This window comes from Chrysochloris asiatica, unplaced genomic scaffold, assembly GCF_000296735.1.
Source record: "Chrysochloris asiatica unplaced genomic scaffold, ChrAsi1.0 scaffold00047, whole genome shotgun sequence".
NCBI lineage: Eukaryota > Metazoa > Chordata > Mammalia > Afrosoricida > Chrysochloridae > Chrysochloris > Chrysochloris asiatica.
This window is the reverse complement of record NW_006408565.1, coordinates 8,877,251-8,895,939: the sequence shown is the minus strand read 5'-3', so window position 1 is coordinate 8,895,939 and position 18,689 is coordinate 8,877,251. Positions and strand designations below refer to the sequence as shown.

At 37.6% G+C, this 18,689-nt stretch overlaps 1 protein-coding gene across 3 annotated transcripts in view; it reads right to left on the bottom strand.

Moving 5' to 3' along the window:
• The window catches only part of EYA3 (eyes absent homolog 3 (Drosophila)), an 85,940-nt gene that overhangs the window by 16,270 nt on the left and 50,981 nt on the right, over window positions 1-18,689 (bottom strand). For all 3 annotated transcript variants that reach the window (XM_006862222.1, XM_006862224.1, XM_006862223.1), the window contains 6 exons: window positions 17,768-17,853; window positions 14,489-14,666; window positions 10,083-10,222; window positions 8,529-8,612; window positions 7,134-7,223; window positions 4,751-4,809 (listed from right to left, as the gene is read on the bottom strand). In XM_006862222.1, coding sequence (XP_006862284.1) covers window positions 4,751-4,809; window positions 7,134-7,223; window positions 8,529-8,612; window positions 10,083-10,222; window positions 14,489-14,666; window positions 17,768-17,853 — 637 coding nt within the window. The remainder of the gene's footprint in view (window positions 1-4,750; window positions 4,810-7,133; window positions 7,224-8,528; window positions 8,613-10,082; window positions 10,223-14,488; window positions 14,667-17,767; window positions 17,854-18,689) is intronic.

Here is an 18,689-nt window from a genome sequence, read left to right as displayed (position 1 = left end):
CTTGACAACTTCAATGTTTTCCCCATTGATAAGAATGTTGTTTATTGGTCCAGTGGTGAGGATTTTTGTTTTCTTGACATTGAGATGTAATCCATACCAAAGGCTGTGTTCTTTGATCTTCATCAGTTAAGTACTTTTAAGTCCTCTTCACTTTCAGCAAGCAAGGTTGTATTATTTGCATATTGCAGATTGTTAATGAGTCTTCCTCCAATCCTGATGCCATGTTTTTCTTCAGATAATCCAGCTTCTAGGATTATTTACTCAGCAAACAGGTTGAATGTTGTTGTTGTTATTAGGTGCCGACGAGTTGGTTCTGACCCATAGCGACCCTGTATAGAGTTTCCCAGGAGCAGCTGGTGAGCTTGAACTGCTAACCTTGCAGTTCAAACGGCTTTGCAGTCTGGCACATTAACCTACAGCACCATACCAGGACTCATACAGATTGAATAAGTATGGTGAAAGAATACAACCCTGTCACATATCTTTCTTAATTTTAAACCATTCAGTATTCCCATGTTCTGTTCGAACAACTGCCTCTTGGTCCAGGTACAGATACCTTATGAACACAATTAAGTAAGTGTTCCAGAATACTCATACTTCGCAATGTTATTCATAGCTTGTCATGATCCAAACAACTGAAAGCCTTTGCATAGTCAATAAAGCACAGGTAAACATCTTTCTGGTATTCTCTGGTTTCAGCCAAGATCCATCAGACATCAGGGTCTTCTGTTCTTGGAATAAGATTAACTACTCCTTCTTTTTGTTATAAAACTTCTACCTTTACCTGCCCAAACTTGCAGACAGTACCCATTTGACCTAGTCTCGATGGCTTGATAATTAGAACTTACCTAGAGGAAAATAAAAAAAACACACACACACAATTTTTGATAATGGAAATGAGGGTAAACTGCTACAATTTGATTAACCTGACCTATACTTACGGATGTAGTAGCTCAAAATAGTAACAGAGAAGGAAGGAATCTTCATCATATCAAATATCAACGCTATCCCCTCTGTACACAGGGTAGATAGGAATGGGCAACTAAATGCTACCTAAAATGAGGGGTGATAAAGGCACGAAGTAACTGGCTTACATGGTTTCAAGAGGGAGTTTAGTTTAAGAGTGCGTGGGTGAAGATAAAGAGTCCCCACCAAATAATTTTCATCATGTCTAGACAGGCCTAGTGAAAAGAGATGGGGATAAGATTCTTACGATTCAATAGTAACTGTTACCATGACTAATAGCGACTGCCAAAATTGTAAAGGTAGAAGTTTTGTAACAAAAACAGGGGAGTAGTTAATCTTACAGTCCAGAAACAGAGAACTCTAGGACCATCAAGGGAGAAGAGCACAAGCAGAATGCAGGACCCTATCCAGAGAAGTAGTTATACCAGAGATGGAGGCAGAGATGAGAACAAGGAGAGAGGGAACAGCTGAAGGACTTACGGAAAGAGAGGGACTGAGGGCTTGTGACCAGGAGGCAGGCTTGCAGAATGTGCCCTCTGGTTGTTTAAATGATTATATATTCCTGAGGGTTTTTGTGTACATCTCTCCCCGTACCCCCAAGAAAAAAAAGTATCTTCTGTTCCTCTAGCTGATCCAAGTTTGTCTGCTTGTCCTTTCAAGTGGGAATGTCCCACCTCAGAAGGTTCTGGATGGGGCTCAGGACTCCACCTAAGGTCCTATACACTACAAAGGCTCTGCAAAAAACCAATGTCACTGGGTAAGTTCTAGAACCCCTTTTAGGTATTCCAATCAGTTATAGGCTGAAGACTTTCTGTCTTCAGAAAGCTTACAAGCGGTCTGTAATCATGTTTCCCCATATTCCTTTCTATGCCACTCAAGTGTTTATTTTACAATAGTAGGCAAGGGAAACCAATTATTTATAAGATAATCAGGCATCTTAACATTATTTCCCCTCTTTTACCCATTCAGACTATGCCTCAATCCCTGTATCACAGAGCCCTGTTGTTTTAAGGTTGAGTATACATCACTGTTTACCTCTGTCCCATTTAGCCCATGCAAACCTGCCTCAATGTTCCCCTATCTACCTTGTTCTTCCATCCCCCTGCCTCTTCTTGGTTATTGCCCTTATCAACACACAACCTATGATGTGTCTATCTCCTATCCTGTGCTCTACCATCCCCTCCCTCCTCCACCTAGTAACCAACAAAGAGTATGTTTTTTTTCCCCCTTTAATATGGGTATCTTTTCTTAAGCTTTTACAATAATGGTTTTTATGTAATATTTATCCTTTTGTGACTAATTTCACTCAACATAATGCCCTCAAGGTTCATCCATGTTATGCAGTGGCTTACAGCTTCCTTATTACTCTTCAAGGTAGCATAACATTCCATTGTGTATATGTACCAAAGTTTGTTTATCCATTCTTCCATTGATGGGCACTTAGGCTGTCTACATCTTTTTGCTATTGCGAACAGTAGTGCTGCTATAAACATTGGTGTGCATGTATCTACTCATGTTATGGCTTGTATTTCTTATGGATATATACCAAGTAGAGGAATTGCTGGATCATAAGACATTTCTATTTCCAACTTTCTGGGGAAGTACCATACTGTTTTCCAGTGGTTGGACCATTTCGCATTCTCACCAGCAATTGATGGAGGGCCCCAGTCTCGCCACATCCTCGCCAGCATTTATTATCCTCTGCTTTTTTGAACTTTGCTGCTATTGTTGGTGTGAGATGGTATTCTCATTGTTGTTTTGATTTGCATCTCTCTAATGGCTACTGAACTGAAGAAAATATTGAAGCCTCGACTTTCGTTATTGAAAGATTCTCTGGACAAATTACTGAATGATGCAGAATGCATCAAGAAAAGATGGAAGGAATACACAAAGTCATTGTACCAAAAGGAAATGGTTAATGTTCAACCATTTCAAGAGGTACCATATGATCAAGAGTCAATGATACTCAGGGAGGAAGTCCAAAGTGCATTGAAGGAATTGGCAAAGAACAAGGCACCAGGAATTGATGGAATAAAAATTGAAATCTTTCAAGTGAGGCAGCACAGAAGGCACTCACTCATCTCTGCCAAGAAATTTGGAAGACAACTATATGGCCGACTGATTGGAAGAGATCAATATATGTGCCCATTCCAAAGAGAGGTGACCCAACAGAATGCGGAAATCATCGGACAATCTCTTTGTTATCTCAAACGAGTAAAGTTTTGGTAAAGGTAATACAGAAACAGCTACAATCATACATTGACAGAGAACTTCCAGAGGTTCAAGCTGGATTCAGAAGAGGCCGTGGAATGAGAGACTCATGGTGTCCCTATATGTGTCAGAATAGAACTGTGCTCCATAGGGCTTTTAATGGCTGATTTTTGGGGAAGCAGATCACTAGGCCTTTCTTCCAAAGTGCTTCTGGGTAAACTAGAACCTCCATCCCTCTGGGAGGAAACAAGAGCATTAACTGCTTGCACTACCAGGAATTTGACTAAATGATTTGTTGTTGTTGTTATATGCCATCATTAAGCTGTAAAGTTTCCAACTCACAGCAACCCTGTATAGGGTTTCCATGGAGCTGGTGGGTTTGTTGGAACTGCCAACCTTGTGGTTCAAACCGACCTTGAAGTCCTGCAGAGCCATAGCAGGACTCCTAGGCCCTGATAAAGGTGATATATATATAGTTCTGCTCTGAATTTAAACATTCATGAATAAAGCACTTAAATACTGCTTTTATGCAAATAACATGTGCTATTCCAGGTGTTTTTTTTTCTTTCTTTTTTCCAAACAAATCACACAAACTCTTAGAATGCTAGTTTCCAATGCACAATATTTGAGTGGGGGGTGATATGAGGGTGCTTCAAAAATTCTATTTTTTTTTTTTTTTAACTTCAATTTTCCATGACTTTATGAAGCATCCTTCTATGTGGAAACAGTGTCTCTAGAAAACCAATGGAGGAAATTTAAAGCAAAAAGAAAATTTCTAGCATGAGAAAGAGAGTTTGTAATAATCCAAATTTTAAATTATAAACTCTCCATTCTCTTCAATATCAAAGATGTAGAAAGGGCTTGAAATGGTAGCCGAAAAATTTTAGGACAAACACAGGAAGAACCTTTTGTTTATGAAGAAGGATAAATAGTAGAACACACTAACATGAAAAGATATGGCATTTCCCCTAAAATTCTCTAAAAATAAGCTAGGTAAATTTTTGGATCATTCTAAGTTATGACTGCTGGACCAAAAGACAGTATAGCTAAGAGAAGAATAGGGAGACAGAGCAAGCATTTTGTCACTGAGACTCCTTGGTTTAGCCTTCACTGTTACCAACAGAAACGCTTATGAATGCCTTCCCTGAGGTTACTCTGATACCATAAAACCCCCACAGTTTGTTTCTTTGGTGAAATTCCTAGGCTATTCACATTGAAAATGGTCTATTTGGAAACACATTTTCTCCATACTGATAATTTAATGATCTGGCCAAAAAGAAACAAATATATCTTTTACTTTGGGATGCTTTTTCCTTATTCCATTACTGCTGCCCATCTTTTAGGTCCTGCTCAAATGCTACACCACTGAGAAGGCCTCTCCACTGCTGGTGTCCTGTTCACCATCCCTGTTAGAATTACTCTCTTCTGTGTTACCATATTTTCTACTCTCCCCTTCTCACACTGCCTCCTCGAATAGATTATGAACTCTTTAAGGACTGCATTCGTATTTGTTTTCTTCTATACTTAGATGCTTATTTGCACAAAACAGGTATACTGATGTTTAAGACATCACCTCAAGTCCTGGCCATTGTCATCAGAAGCCACATCTTCTACATGTACCTGGTCACATTCCTGTTAAAAGACAAACATACTATTTCAGTTCAGAGAGTAGAGGTGCTATTACTACTATGACATATTGTAAAAAGGCCACATAAAACGATAGAATGATGAAACACCTCATGGTCTTTCTTACAAGTGGAGGATCATTCTCACCCCCCTTGCTGTCCACTTCTTTTAAGGCCTGATTCAGGTCCTATACTCTTGTGAAATCTTCCTCCCAACCTTCAATTATGCTCTTATTTCAGTAGTTAATTTTTCCAACAGTTCATGGATATAAGTGCAAACTCCTGTATCCTGTTAGGTGTGTTTCCACCCTATATTAGATTGTAAGTTCTTTTAAATTATATGCCTCTTATGGCATCTCCTTGGATCAGACAGACTCTGGTACAGTGCAATTTCAACAATGGGAATGACAATAACAGAACTTTATCAATTCAAACGTAGAAGGTGTTCTAAAAATGAGGTGAAATGACTTTACCATATGCCATATAGCTAGTGACTAGCAGGAGACCAAAAAGAAACTTGGTCTTCTGATTTCCATCAAGCCCATGCTAATACTAACATAATGCCACCCATGGGCGGACTCTGACAGATTCACTCTTCTGAAATCACTTAGGGCAGTGTTTTCCAAAGTGAGAACCACCTGCATCAGAATCCTCTGGGGCAGTTAAAAAAATTTTTTTAAATGCATATTCTTGGGATCACACCAGACCTACTTGAATCATAATTCCATGGAGTGATGTCCCAGAATCTACATGCTAAAAAACAAGCTCCCCAGGTGATTCTTATGCGCCCTAGAGTTGAGAACCACTGACCTGGGGGCAGGAACACATTCAGGCCAAATTCTTCACAGAACTTTCAGTCCTGAGTGAGGACTATGTCTAGAAAATCATTACAAATATAATTTGGCAATAATTATTGGCACACAGTAGGTTTTCAATAAATGTTTGCTGAATAAAAACTATGATGTCCTAAATTATAAATATGTGAAGTTAAGGGAAGATTAAAGCATTGTGGTAGTTTAGTATTGGAGTTTAGCGCTTATTAATTTGATTTGTTGGAGGATTGTATGTTGAGTAGACTTAGACTATATTGAAAAACTAAAACAAGATTACTTATTTGTAAAATGCTGTTTTAAATTTTACTTAAAAAAAAAAAAAACCAACAAAACTAGATAATATATGTAGTACAGCTCAAATTTAAAAGGACACAAGTGAAAAGTCTATTCTTCTCCACCTTTGTGTCCCATCCCCATTCAGATCCTCTCCTAAGATAAAACAATTGTTAGCAGTTTCTTGTAAAGGGTAACTTCTTAACTGAGGCCCAAAGTGAGCTGGGATTCACACACTGGTCATTTGATTTCCAGTCTTCTGTTCTTTCCACTACACCACGCTCACCTCTACTGTGAACTTTATTCTCACTATGCTGTTGTTGTTAAGGGCTGTCGAACTGGTTCCGACCCACAGTGGCCCTGGTATACGGTTTCCGAGGAGCAGTTGGAGAGTCTGAACTGCTGACATTGCAGTTCAAACTGACCCTGCAGTCCATGCATTAACCCACAGCGCCACACCATGAAGCTTTTATTGTTTCCTGATTTTCCTTGCCTCTAACTATAACCTTGGACTCCTGGAGTGCCGCTGTAGGGATCAGCATTGGACTTGACACCTCAAGATCGATGGTTTAAAATCACTAGCTGCTCCTCAGACACCCTATGCAGGGTGTCACTATGAATTGGAGCTGACTCGACAGCATATAACAACAACACAACTACTACAAAATGATGCTGGGTATTAGGATTAACCAGTATATAAATACTATGTTCTCCATTTATGGATCTGACAAATCAAGAGACTATCTTATAAGAAGGTAAAATTGAAGAATCAAAATGTAACTGAGATTTATTTCATTCAAACCTACTTTATATACAAGGGGATTTCAAAAAAAGTTTTGTGGATAATGCAATTTTCCCACAGACTTATTGAAGCCCCTTCATTTGTAGTTTGTATGTATATGTACAAAATTTAAGACATACATGTGAATTGGAATGAATATATATATATATATATATATATAATCAGTGTTTTGGCAGATAGATTGCTATTTCCCTAGAGCCATATCACTTCCAAATAAGCTAACAAAAATTAATATTTTGAGTCAATGAAATGGTGGGCTAGAACCAAGACTATGGTGACTCAAGCACAGCACTAATTCTATACTATGATGTGTTTCTAAATGACCAGCTAGCTGTCCCAAACCCACCCTAACTCCTAAATTAATAAGCACAGGCCCAACAAATAAGTAGTGAACAAAACACCAAAAGAATGTAAAATGCTCACCTCTAAGTCATTGAAAAATAGATGTGTATCAGCCACTTCAAAAATCATTTCTTCCATTGTTAAACCAGAGCCAATGACTACTGTTGGGTCCTAGAAGCCAATAAGAGAAAACTGCTTGATCTGGTACTCACAGTTTCTGACTATTACATATTTAAAAATTATCATGGGTCAAAGTCAATACAGCACATGTCCACAACAGAGACTCATGCTATTAATGATGCAATTTAGTCATAGTCATAAGAACCTGGAATTGTGCAACTGAAAAGATTATGGACAGTTAAAATTCCAGAATATTCATTTCTAGAAACTTGTAGTGACTCGGTCAATAGTATGTAAGTCAATGGGGACAAAGAAGAAATGTTAAAAAAAAAAAAAAAATCAATTTATTGCTTCAGTAACAAATTGTATTCATCATTCCCCTTTAGTGCCTTCCTCACTCTTAAAAAACAAAACCAATTATTGTTTTGAGAATTTCCTGTTAGAGGAAATACTGATTGCTAAAATGCTGTTATTAAAATGTGTATTATCTCCTCTGTCTATGTACGTGCGTGCAAGCGCACACACACACACACACGGAGAGGCAAATACAGAGTGTAACAAAGTCACTTGGGTCAAAATAATGGCAAAAAAATCAAAGTACTTTGTTTAAAATGAACCATCAAGCTTTCCTCTAGAGGCTGTAAGCTTTTATTTTATACATTTTTATAACCATTGTAGCTATATAGCTTGTCAACTGCTAGCCTAGAACTAAAAGACTGCAGAAAGTACTTTCACCAGAAACAAATATACTAATTACAAAATGAAATAATTGAGAGTAGTAAGAGAAGAGGTAGATGAAGCCTGGAGGTAAAACGGTGTGGAAAACACAGATTTTAATCCTCTCAAAACAGCTCATCATCCCTTTATCAAAACAAATTTTTATAACACAGATTTAAAAAGTTTAAATGGTATACTTAGTTTTAAAAGGAAGAAAAGCATGCAATACACTTTAGAGAGATATTTCATGAATTATTTTGTTTAAATAGATTTTGTATATGTTTAGCTAAATGAAATGCTTTGTTTGGTCAATTAAGAGTGATTTATGGGGTAACAGATCAGTGTTCTTTGGAACAATGGAATATAACCATCTACTCTGCTTTGAGCCTTATTCCTAAACTTAATCTTTACAAAATGCCAAGCCTGAACCTACTTCTGTTATCAGGACTGGTCCTGGGTCTAATTTTGCTACTAACCCTACTTGAATTGACCACATGATCTGCCTATGTGTAGGACAACTGGAAATTTTTACATGGAAACTGAAAAGCCAACAGGAATGGGCTGAGGTAGCAGAGAACATGATTTTGGTTACCTGCCCATGTAGTCAGAAAACGGGTAAGGAAGAAAGGCCCAAATTACCTTTCCATACTTCTGGGCATAGGATCCAGTAAGGAGGGAGTGGAAGATGATGATGGTTTCATCTAAGTCCCATAGAAAAACCCGCTGAGGGAGTAAAGTATAAAATATAATGAGTGCTTAATTTATTTAAAGAAATATGAGGGGGCTTCAAAAAGTTTGTGGAAAAATTCCATTATCTTTTCATTCTATTCTCCCATGAACTTTATGAAGTCCCCCTGTATATAAGAACTTTAATTTTCTTTTATTTTCATGAACAAAGGCAAAGAGAGGCTCCCAACACAGTCTCAGTGTATCTATGTCACTGAACACTTAACAGACTCATTTTTTGTGATGCTGTGGGATAATTCACTGGACTGCAATGTCAGTTTGAAACACAAGGTCAGTGGTTCAAATTCATCAGCTGGCCCTTGGAAGCCCTATACAGGGTCACTATGAGTTGGAACTGACTCAAAGGCACTTAACAACAACAATACTCATTAAGGAATCCTGGTGTGGCGCTGCAGGATGATGCACTGGGCTGTAAAGGTCACGTTGAACAGCAAGGTCAGTGGTTCAAATCCACCAACTGCTCTTCAGAAACCCTACACAGGGTTGCTAAGGGTTGGAACTGACTTACCAGCACTTAGCAACATTCTCATTAAGGAGTCCTTGTGTGGTGCTGGACTGCAAGGTTGGTTTGTTCAAACTTACTAGCTGCTCCTTGGAAACCCTATGTAGGGTTGCTATGAGTCAGAACTGACTCTATGGCACTTAACAACATCCTCATTAAGAGAGTCCTGGCGTGGCTCTTTAGGATGAGCACTGGACTGAAAGGTTGGTTCGAATTGTAAGGTCAGTGTTTCAAACCCAACAGCTGCTCCTTGGAAACCCTATACATGGTCACTATGAGTTGCAACCAACCGATAGGCACACATACAACAACAATAGCATTCTTATTAAATGACAAATTATTAAAAATAAATAAAATAACAAAAGTCCCATCATTAATATTTTTGCATTACTTTCTAATGGTTTTGAATAACGAAGTCATTTTGATGACCATAAAAAGTTCATACAGTGCTTACACCACCGACTGAGTGTAGTCACATTACTAAGTTACCGTATCTGGTTTCACGTCTCACAGAAACCAACTCTTCTCCTTTTGAGATTTTAAAATGAAGAAGAACATGAAATCACTTGTGACATCTGCTTTCTGACTAGTTTGTTCAAACCCACCAGCACTGTTCAGAAACCCTATACACAAAGTAGCTCTGAGTCAGACCAACTCGATAGCACTTAACAAAAACAACCTAAATTCCACAAAACTTTTGATGTTTTCGCTGAAAAGCATTTGAAAGGGATATGTTGCATAATATATGGAGAAATAAGTTTTTATATTTCTCATCTCACTTCGTCAAGTTAGCTTCTCTTGCACAGGAATTAAAGAGCACACAACAGAGTATACAGTATCTGTCAGTATCAGACTTTTTTTTACATGTTCATAAAACAGTTTACATGTTTGATAAGAAATGAGAAAAAAAAATGTAGGTAACTCAATTAAGTTACTTCCCGTACTTCCAATTCACTGTCCTGAGAACAGCTGGCATCAGCTTTCCTTTTGCCCCGGTTCTTGCCTGTCATGTTTTTCCTAGATTGGTCATCAGCATCTTTACTTGGTGTAGCTTGGGACAAAGATGGGCTTGTAGAAGAGTCTCCTAGAAAGTAAAAGCAAGATATATATTGCAAGTAGTCACAGGTTCCAAGAAGCAGAGCAGGAAGAGGACTAGCAGGTCTTCTGCTCTAATGAGGTACATACATTGCAGGGTGGAAGATTGGACAACTCGACTTTACTTAAGCAATATGAGAAGGTGGAAACTGGGAGTGAACATCAATAGCTGCTAAGCATTGAAAGTGGTAATAGGACATTATATGCCTGCCTCCTTGTGGAAAAACATAACATCTATGAAGTATTTTTGTAAAACATAAGTAAATAATTGAGCCCGAATCTCATTATGGGTTTCACAATTTGGCACTACTGACATTTTAGGCCAAATGAATTTCTTGTGAGGAGATGTCCTTTGCGTTTTAATACATTTAGCTGCATCTTTAGCCTCTACCCACTAGATGCTAGTAGCACTCCCATACCAAGAGTGACATTGCCAATTGTTTTAGGGAGATGAGGGAGAAAATTGTTCTCAGCTGAGAACCACTACTCTGGAGCCATTTACCAATTTATAGTAGGATACTGAAAGTAGCAGAACATGTTAAAATACCCTAAAATAAGGACTGTAGCTATTGTTAAGTGCCATCTAGTTGGTTCTGACTCATAGCGACCCTGTATAGGGTTTCCAAGGAATGGCTGGTGAGTTTGAACCACCAACCTTACGGTCCAGTGCTTATCCTACAGAGCCACACCAGGACTCCAAAATAAGGCTACTATGAACAAAATTCAGACTGGGACCAAATAATCCAGTTTTTTCAACAAATAAATTACAGGAGGACAAAAGAGGGTAACTTACAGGGTAAAGAGACATGAAATATATATCCACCAATTACACATGAACGTGATTTGGCTCTTGGACTGTTACTGAAAGGTCAGCGGTTCAAACCCATCACAGCTGCTCCTCGGAAATCCTACACAAGGTCACTATGAGTTGGAACTAACTCAATGGTACTTAACAACAACAATAATAAAAAGTAAAACAAAGCTCATTTATATCATTTATGAGTAAACTAGATATTAAGAAAATTTTGTTTTTAATCTTTTAGATTTGGTAACAGAATTGTGGTTTAAAGATAAGATCCATGGAACTTGCTTCAAAATAATATGGTAGCGAGAAATTGGATGAAGTAAAACTGAAACAAGATTGCCTATGAAGGTTAATTGTTGATGCCAGATACCAGGGAAATAATGGTTAATTACATTATTCTGACAACTTTTATAAGTTTGACATTTCCTATTATTAAAAAGCTAAAATTGTTAAAAGGAACACAGATACTTAGAGAGATGAAAGAAAAACTAAGGAATCATCACATGTAATTATTTCAAAGTTACAGAACATTGAGTCAATGACTATCTGTAAGGTCAATGAAGGGCAGGATGTGTAGACACTTGTGTTAGGTGATGCAGAGCACTGTTTTTATAACGCGGCAGTGACAATGAGAAACATTGCTTTCTTCAAGTTACATGCCAGGGGGTTCAAAAGTTTGTGGAAAAAATCCCATTATCTTTTAATTCCCATTTTCCAATAACTTTTTGAAGGCTCCTCGCATTGTATGAATTTCTTGAATGTGTGTATAAAGCCTTTATTTTAGGTTTTTTCTTTAAACATTAGCATCACAATTCACTGACACAATTTAGAGCTGTGACTTCTGAAATTGTAGGTTAAATTTTAATTCTTTTGGGGAGAAGTATCATAGCTTTCCTTAGAATTTTAAAGGAATCCAAGCCCCAGAAAAAGTTAGGAACTACTGTTCTGAAGCCTCAGCAGGATTCTTAAATACGCAGAGACTAAAACTGGAATTCTCCAACTTGTTCAGAATGTGTCAAGATTCTGTAACTCCCTGCGATAAGCATGTTAAAGTTACAGGTGGTAACAAAGAGAAGATGGGGCAGGAGTCATAAAACAGTTTTTTCATTCCTGGTACTTTGCTATTCACAGAATCAGGTATTTATTACATTTAGCCTATAATCACCCAACAGTGACTCATCTGAATTTAGAGACCATCAAGATTTGGTGCTTTTGACACTAATGACTGAAGACCAGAAGTGTTGTAGGATGACATCAAGAACATCATACAGGAAGAAAGCAAGAGGTCATTAAAAAGACAGTTAAGACCAAAATGGATGTCAGAAGATTCTCTAAAACTTGCTCTCCAGAATACAGATGCTAAAGTGAATGGAAGAAATAAGGAAGTCAAGGAGCTAAACAGAAAATTCCAAAGGGCAGCTCTAGAAGACAAAGTCAAGTGCAAAGATCTGGAGTTAGAAAGTTGAAAGAAAAAAATTCAAGCTTTGACTTGAAATATTGAAGGATTCCATATTGAAAGATGCACAAAGTATGAAAAAAAGCTAGAAGGAACACACCGAGTTTTTGTACCAAAAAGAAATGGTTGATGTTCAACCATTTCTAGAGGTAGCATATGATCAAGGACTGATGCTATTGGAGGAAGAAGTCCAAGATGCACTAAAGGCACTGGTGGAAAAAAACAATAAGGATCCCGGAATTGATGGAGTACAAATTGAAAAATTTCAACAAACTGATGAAGTATGAGGTGCTCACTCCTCTACGCCAAGAAATTTGGAAGACAGCTATCTGGTCAACTGACTGGAAGAGATAAATAATTTTGTCTATTCCAAAGAGAGGTGACCTAACAATGAGGAAATCATCAAACAATATCATTAATATCATATGCAAGTATAATTTTGTTGAAGATAATTAAAAAACATCTACAACAGTACATCAACAGGAAACTGCCAGAAATTTGAACCAGATTCAGAAGAGGATATGGAACTAGGGATATTATTGCTGATGTCAAATCTTGGCTGAAAGCAAAGAACACCAGAAAGATGTTTACTTGTGCTTTCTTGACTATGCAAAGGCTTTTACTGTGTGGATCGAGACACTATCGATAACATAGGAAAGAACGGGTATTCCAGAACACTTAATTGTGTTCATGAGGAACCTGCAAAAAGACCAAGGAGGCAGTTGTTTGAACAGAACAAGGGGATACTGAATGATTCAAAATCAGGAAAGGTATGCGTCAGGGTTGTATCTTTTCACCATACTTATTCAATCTATATGTTGAGCAAATAACCTGAGAAGTTGTATTAAATGAAGAACATGGCATCAAGATTTGAGGAAGACTCACTACCAATTTGCTATATGCAGATGATACAACCTTGACTGCTGAAAGCAAAGAGGACTTAAAATACTTACCGAAAACAAAAATCCTCACAACTGGACCAAAAAATAATATCATGGTAAATGGAGAAAAGATGAAAGTTGCCAAAGATTTCATTTTGCTCGGATCCACAATCAACATTTTTCTTGGATCAACTATCAACACTCATGGAAACAGCAGTCAAGAAATCAAACAATATATTGCATTAGGCAAATCTGCTGCATAAGACTTCTTTAAAATGTTTAAGAGCAAAGATATAAGTTTAAGGACTAAGGTGCGACTGACCCAAGCCATAGTATTTTCAATGGACTCATCTGTATGTGAAAGTTGGATAATGAATATGGAAGACCATAGACAAATTGATGTATTTGAGTTATACTGTTGAATAAAACATTGAAAGTACCATGGACTGCTAGAAGAACAAATCTGTATTGGAAGGAGTTAAGTAAGAAAGCTCCTTAGAAGTCAGACTATCGAGACTTTGTCTCTCATATACTTCAGACACATTATTGGGAGGGACCAGCCCCTGGAGAAGGACATCATGCTTGGTACAGTGGAAGGTTGGAAAAACAGAGGAAGACTCCCAACTAGATAGACTGCCACAGTGGCATCAGCAATGTGAACAAGAGAAACAGCAATTGTTAGGATGGTGCAGGACCAGGCAGTGTTTCGTTCTGTTGTGCCTAGGGTCGCTATAAGTCAGAACCAACCCCATGGCACCTAACACCACCACAACAACAGTGACTTATCACAGTATGGTTCTAATGGTTATATATTCCCTACTGAGAGGTAAAATGACTCAGCCTAGAATAAAATAATCTTTAACATCATCTAAAACTAAGGAGCTCTGGTAGCGTAGTGGTTACGAATTGGGCTGCGAACCTCAGGGTCAGCAGTTCGAAACTACCTGCTGTTCTGCAGGAGAAAGATAAGGCCTCTGCTCCTGTAAAGATTTATAGTCTCGGAAACCCTGTGAGTTGGAACCGACTCCACGGCACATAACAACAACAACAACAAAAACTACCTGTTGTACTAAGTGTCCGTAAACCTAAAGTCTTCAGAGTTATAGTGCTTACCAGAGGAAAGTCTCTGTGCTGCAGGTACCATGACAGCAGGCTTCTCTGTCTGGTATGTAGTAGCTGCTAACGTGGTACTTTCAGCATCACTGTTAGTCTGGCCTGTGACTCCAAAGCTGGAGCTGGGGTAGCATGCCTGGTACTGACTCTGACCAAGGATGGTGTAAGTGGGATAGTCCTGTAGACCAATGGAAATAAGGGAAGAAAAGAATACTCTTAGAAAGAGTACATTATTTTTAACACAAAAACTTTTCATTCTCTATGATTTATAGCTATTTTCCTAAAACATTCATTTAACTTCTCAATTTACCCATATAGTAAATTCCCATATGAAAAAAAGAAGTAAATGAAAAATAAATAAATAATTAATGATTTTCAAAATGCATTCTGTGGAACCCTAAGAGTCAGGGTTGACTTTGAGATTACGGGGAGGCTGAGAAGGAAGGGTTCCATGCTCTCTACATACAATATCCTTTTTTATTATACTAGCTCATTTGTTGGTCAATTTTATGTATTGAATTTCTATATAAACAAAAATTAAAAGTTTATAAACCACTACAGCGTAGTGGTTACGAATCGGGCTGTGAACCACAAGGTCAGCAGTTTGAAACTACCAGCTGTTCCGCAGGAGAAAGATGAGGCTTTCTGCTCCCGTAAAGATTTACAGCCTCGGAAACCCTGTGTTAATGCGCCAGACTGCAAAGCCATTTGAACTGCAAGGTCGGCGGTTCAAGCTCACCAGCTGCTCCTTGGAAACCCTATACAGGGTTGCTAAGAGTCAGATCCGACTCCATGGCACATAACCATCATCACCAACATAATAGATGGTAGTGCTTCTAAGAACAGATTAGCTTGAACAAAAAAACCTTCATATTCAACACTGAAGTTTTCTAGTTTAAAACTGATTTTCTTTCTTTTTTAAACAATCAATTTTCTTTAAAAACTAACACCTTTTTAAAAAACATTGGGAGGAAACTTTTGGTGGTTTCAGACACATACATGTCAAAATTTGCAGTTTATTGGATGTCAATTAAAGCTTAATAAAACTATAGGAAAATGGGTTATGTATACAATTGAAGAAAATTCTATTGACATGGATGTTGGTGACAAGTAGGAAGAAGCTAATTGATCAATTATCTATAAAATAGTTATTGATAACTCACCATAATCCATGTTTAATTCATAGGGTATATGCGTATTTTTGCATTTCAGGAGAAGAGAATATTAAAGAAGAGAATAAATCAAGGGCATTAAAAACCTAACAGGTGAGAAGACAAACAAAATTCCAATAAAGTATAGTAAATTATCTATCAAATAAGTAAGCTACTGTGGACTGGGATGGTCAAAGGACTTTCTAAGATAAATAGGCAGAAGATGTAAGAACATGAATAGGCCATGAGAAAGGTTTTAATAGAAAGCAAAAAGTTTTTGTTTTTTTTTTTAAGTTAATGTCTTTTATTAATTCATACACAATTATTTGTATTCTGGTTTGCTGAAGTAATAGGTCAGATAACACTTGCCACAGTAATGTCTATCAAAGTGGCTGGCCGCAAAAACTCCAGCACATCTTTTTATTTGAAGGACATTTTCAAGAAGGGCGACACTAATTTTGCCATTCTCATCTACCTTAATACTATAAAACGTTTTTTAAAGGGTCTGAGATGTTGAGTCTAGTTGAAACATTGGGAGCTCTGTGTTTCTGAATGACTAGATAGGGAATATGAATTAGGTACTTCACCTCAGCAACTGTGTATAGTTTGTGTGAGGGCAGGGGAATAAAGACTATCAAATTCAAACCACCAAATAAAAGTATGAAAAGGTTCTAAACAGGTGAGTAACATTTGGAGAAAATTAATCAGATAGGTTTTAGAAAATGGACAGGCTATCATGAACAGGGTTGCTATGGGTCGGAACCGACTCGACGGCACTTAACAACAACAACAATCATGACCATGGGAAGTGACAGGAAAAATGAAAAGGAAGGGAAGATGCCCAGATATCTGAATTAGGGAAGAGTGTGGGAAGACAGTATATTTTAGCCTAGGCTTAAATATACTGTCACAGACAAAAATGGAGAAGCCATAGAGAAAAGTGTTTTACTTTTGGAGGGTAAGAAGATTGAAAAAGAGTAAAATAAAAGAGTTGTTTTAGATATGTTGAATTTAGGGAAATACCAAGAACATTTTTAATGAAAATGTATCCACTAATCAGCTGGCAAAGAGCCCTGGTGGTGCTGTGGGTAAGGTGTTGGGATGCTAAATGCAAAGTCAGTAGTCCAACCTACCAGCTCCTCTGCCAGAGAAAGATGAGGCGGTCTGTTCCTGTAAAGATTTACAGCCTTATGGACTGTAAATGGACTCAATGGCAGTTGGTTTTTTTTGTTTTGATTTAATCAGTTGATATCTTATGGATTTTATGAGGTCAGGACTAGAATTTTCATTTTGGAGGTAGTAAGTATACATTGTGAGGGTGGATAAACATTCTTGAGGACAAAATAATTGAGTATATTGAAAGACTATATAGAAATATCAATGTTAGAATACAGGATCACAAAGAAGAGCTGTGAAAGGAGATACACAGACAGTTCTCAAAAGAGTGCCATGTAAATAGTAGGCACTCAACAAACATTTGTGTACTAAAAGAAAGAATAAACAAATCTAAGAACAATCAAACATAAAAAAGTTAATCAGGATAGCAATGTTAACTGTGGACAGAAAAAGAGATCCATGGAGAAAAGAGTGGCTGACAATATAATTGCTACACAGAAAAAAGGAACAGAAACAAAAAAATCCTGAAACACTAAACATGTTATTAATGATCTCCAAAGCATAGAGTTATAATGGTAATCTAACCACAAATAATTAAAAAAGAAATAGATGGTTACAAAAAATAAAAGTAGAAGTAATATTCACTCATTTAATAAATATTTATTGAGTGCCTTTACTTTTAATGTGAATGTCAGACATCTTTCTAGAGTCTGGGTATATGGAAGGGAACAAAATAAGAAAAAAAAATCTCTACCCTCATGGAACTTATATTTTACTGGGAGTAGGATAGGAGATAGAGACAAACATAGCATATTAACAAGCAGATAAAATTATAGCAACAGAGAGGTTTGTATGCTAGCCTGAGAAGCTATCCAGGTTCCTAGTTCTAAGAGCATCCAGAAAAAAGGTCTCCTGGTTGTTTCTCATATGGGAAAATTGGTCATGGAAAGGAAAGAGGAAGAACAAGCTTAATAATCCATAACAGACAGGATTAACTAAAGTAACACGGTACCTGGTTTGAGATGCTAGCAACTGCTGCTGCTGGGATATTGGCAATTGTAGATGAAGTGGATATTAGGCTGGCATTTGTGCTTGAAGCTATAAGATTGAGAATGTTAAAAGATTAGTTGCCACGTTTAAAAAGGCTGGGTGACAATGAGACTATATTGTGCCTCAAGAAAATAGTTCTAAAATGAGATAAATTACATTAGCAAAGAAAACATAAATACAGGTTTTGTTTTGCACACCATTCCTCAATTTAGACTTAATTAGATACCAATGAAATCAGAAGCTAAACAAAATCAGTACAGTCCATTTGCATCAGTAGATACAACAAGAGCTCTGGAAAAATTCACTTATAAATCCTACTCTGTGATTTTGTTTATTGTCACTAGCCCCCTATTATGCCTTTTCTGATGCAACCTAATTACTTTGAGGAACCAAAAGTAGTTACTTCTCAGGTTTTACTAAAATTAATGAATTATTAATGTGGAACAACAAGCACGATGATCTGGCATGTAGAGATTATCAATAAGCTTGGAAGAAAACAGAAAATATTATACTGGCCAGGTAAAAAAGGTACCTGGATTGCAATTCTTAAGACACTATGTTGTTGTTAAGTGCCGTCGAGTCGATTCCGACCCATAGCGACCCTGTATAGGGTTTCCAAGGAGCAGCTGGTGAGATTGAACCACTGACCTTGCAGTTCAAATGGCTTTGCAGTCTGGCACATTAACACAGTGCCACACCAGGACTCCTTGTTGTTGTTGTTGTTGTTAAGTGCCTTCGAGTCGGTTCCGACCCATAGCGACCCTGTACAGGGTTTCCGAGGGTATAAATCCTTACGGGAGTAGAAAGCCTCATCTTTCTCCCGCGGAGCAGCTGGTAGTTTCGAACTGCTGACCTTATGGTTCGCAGCCCGATTTGTAACCACT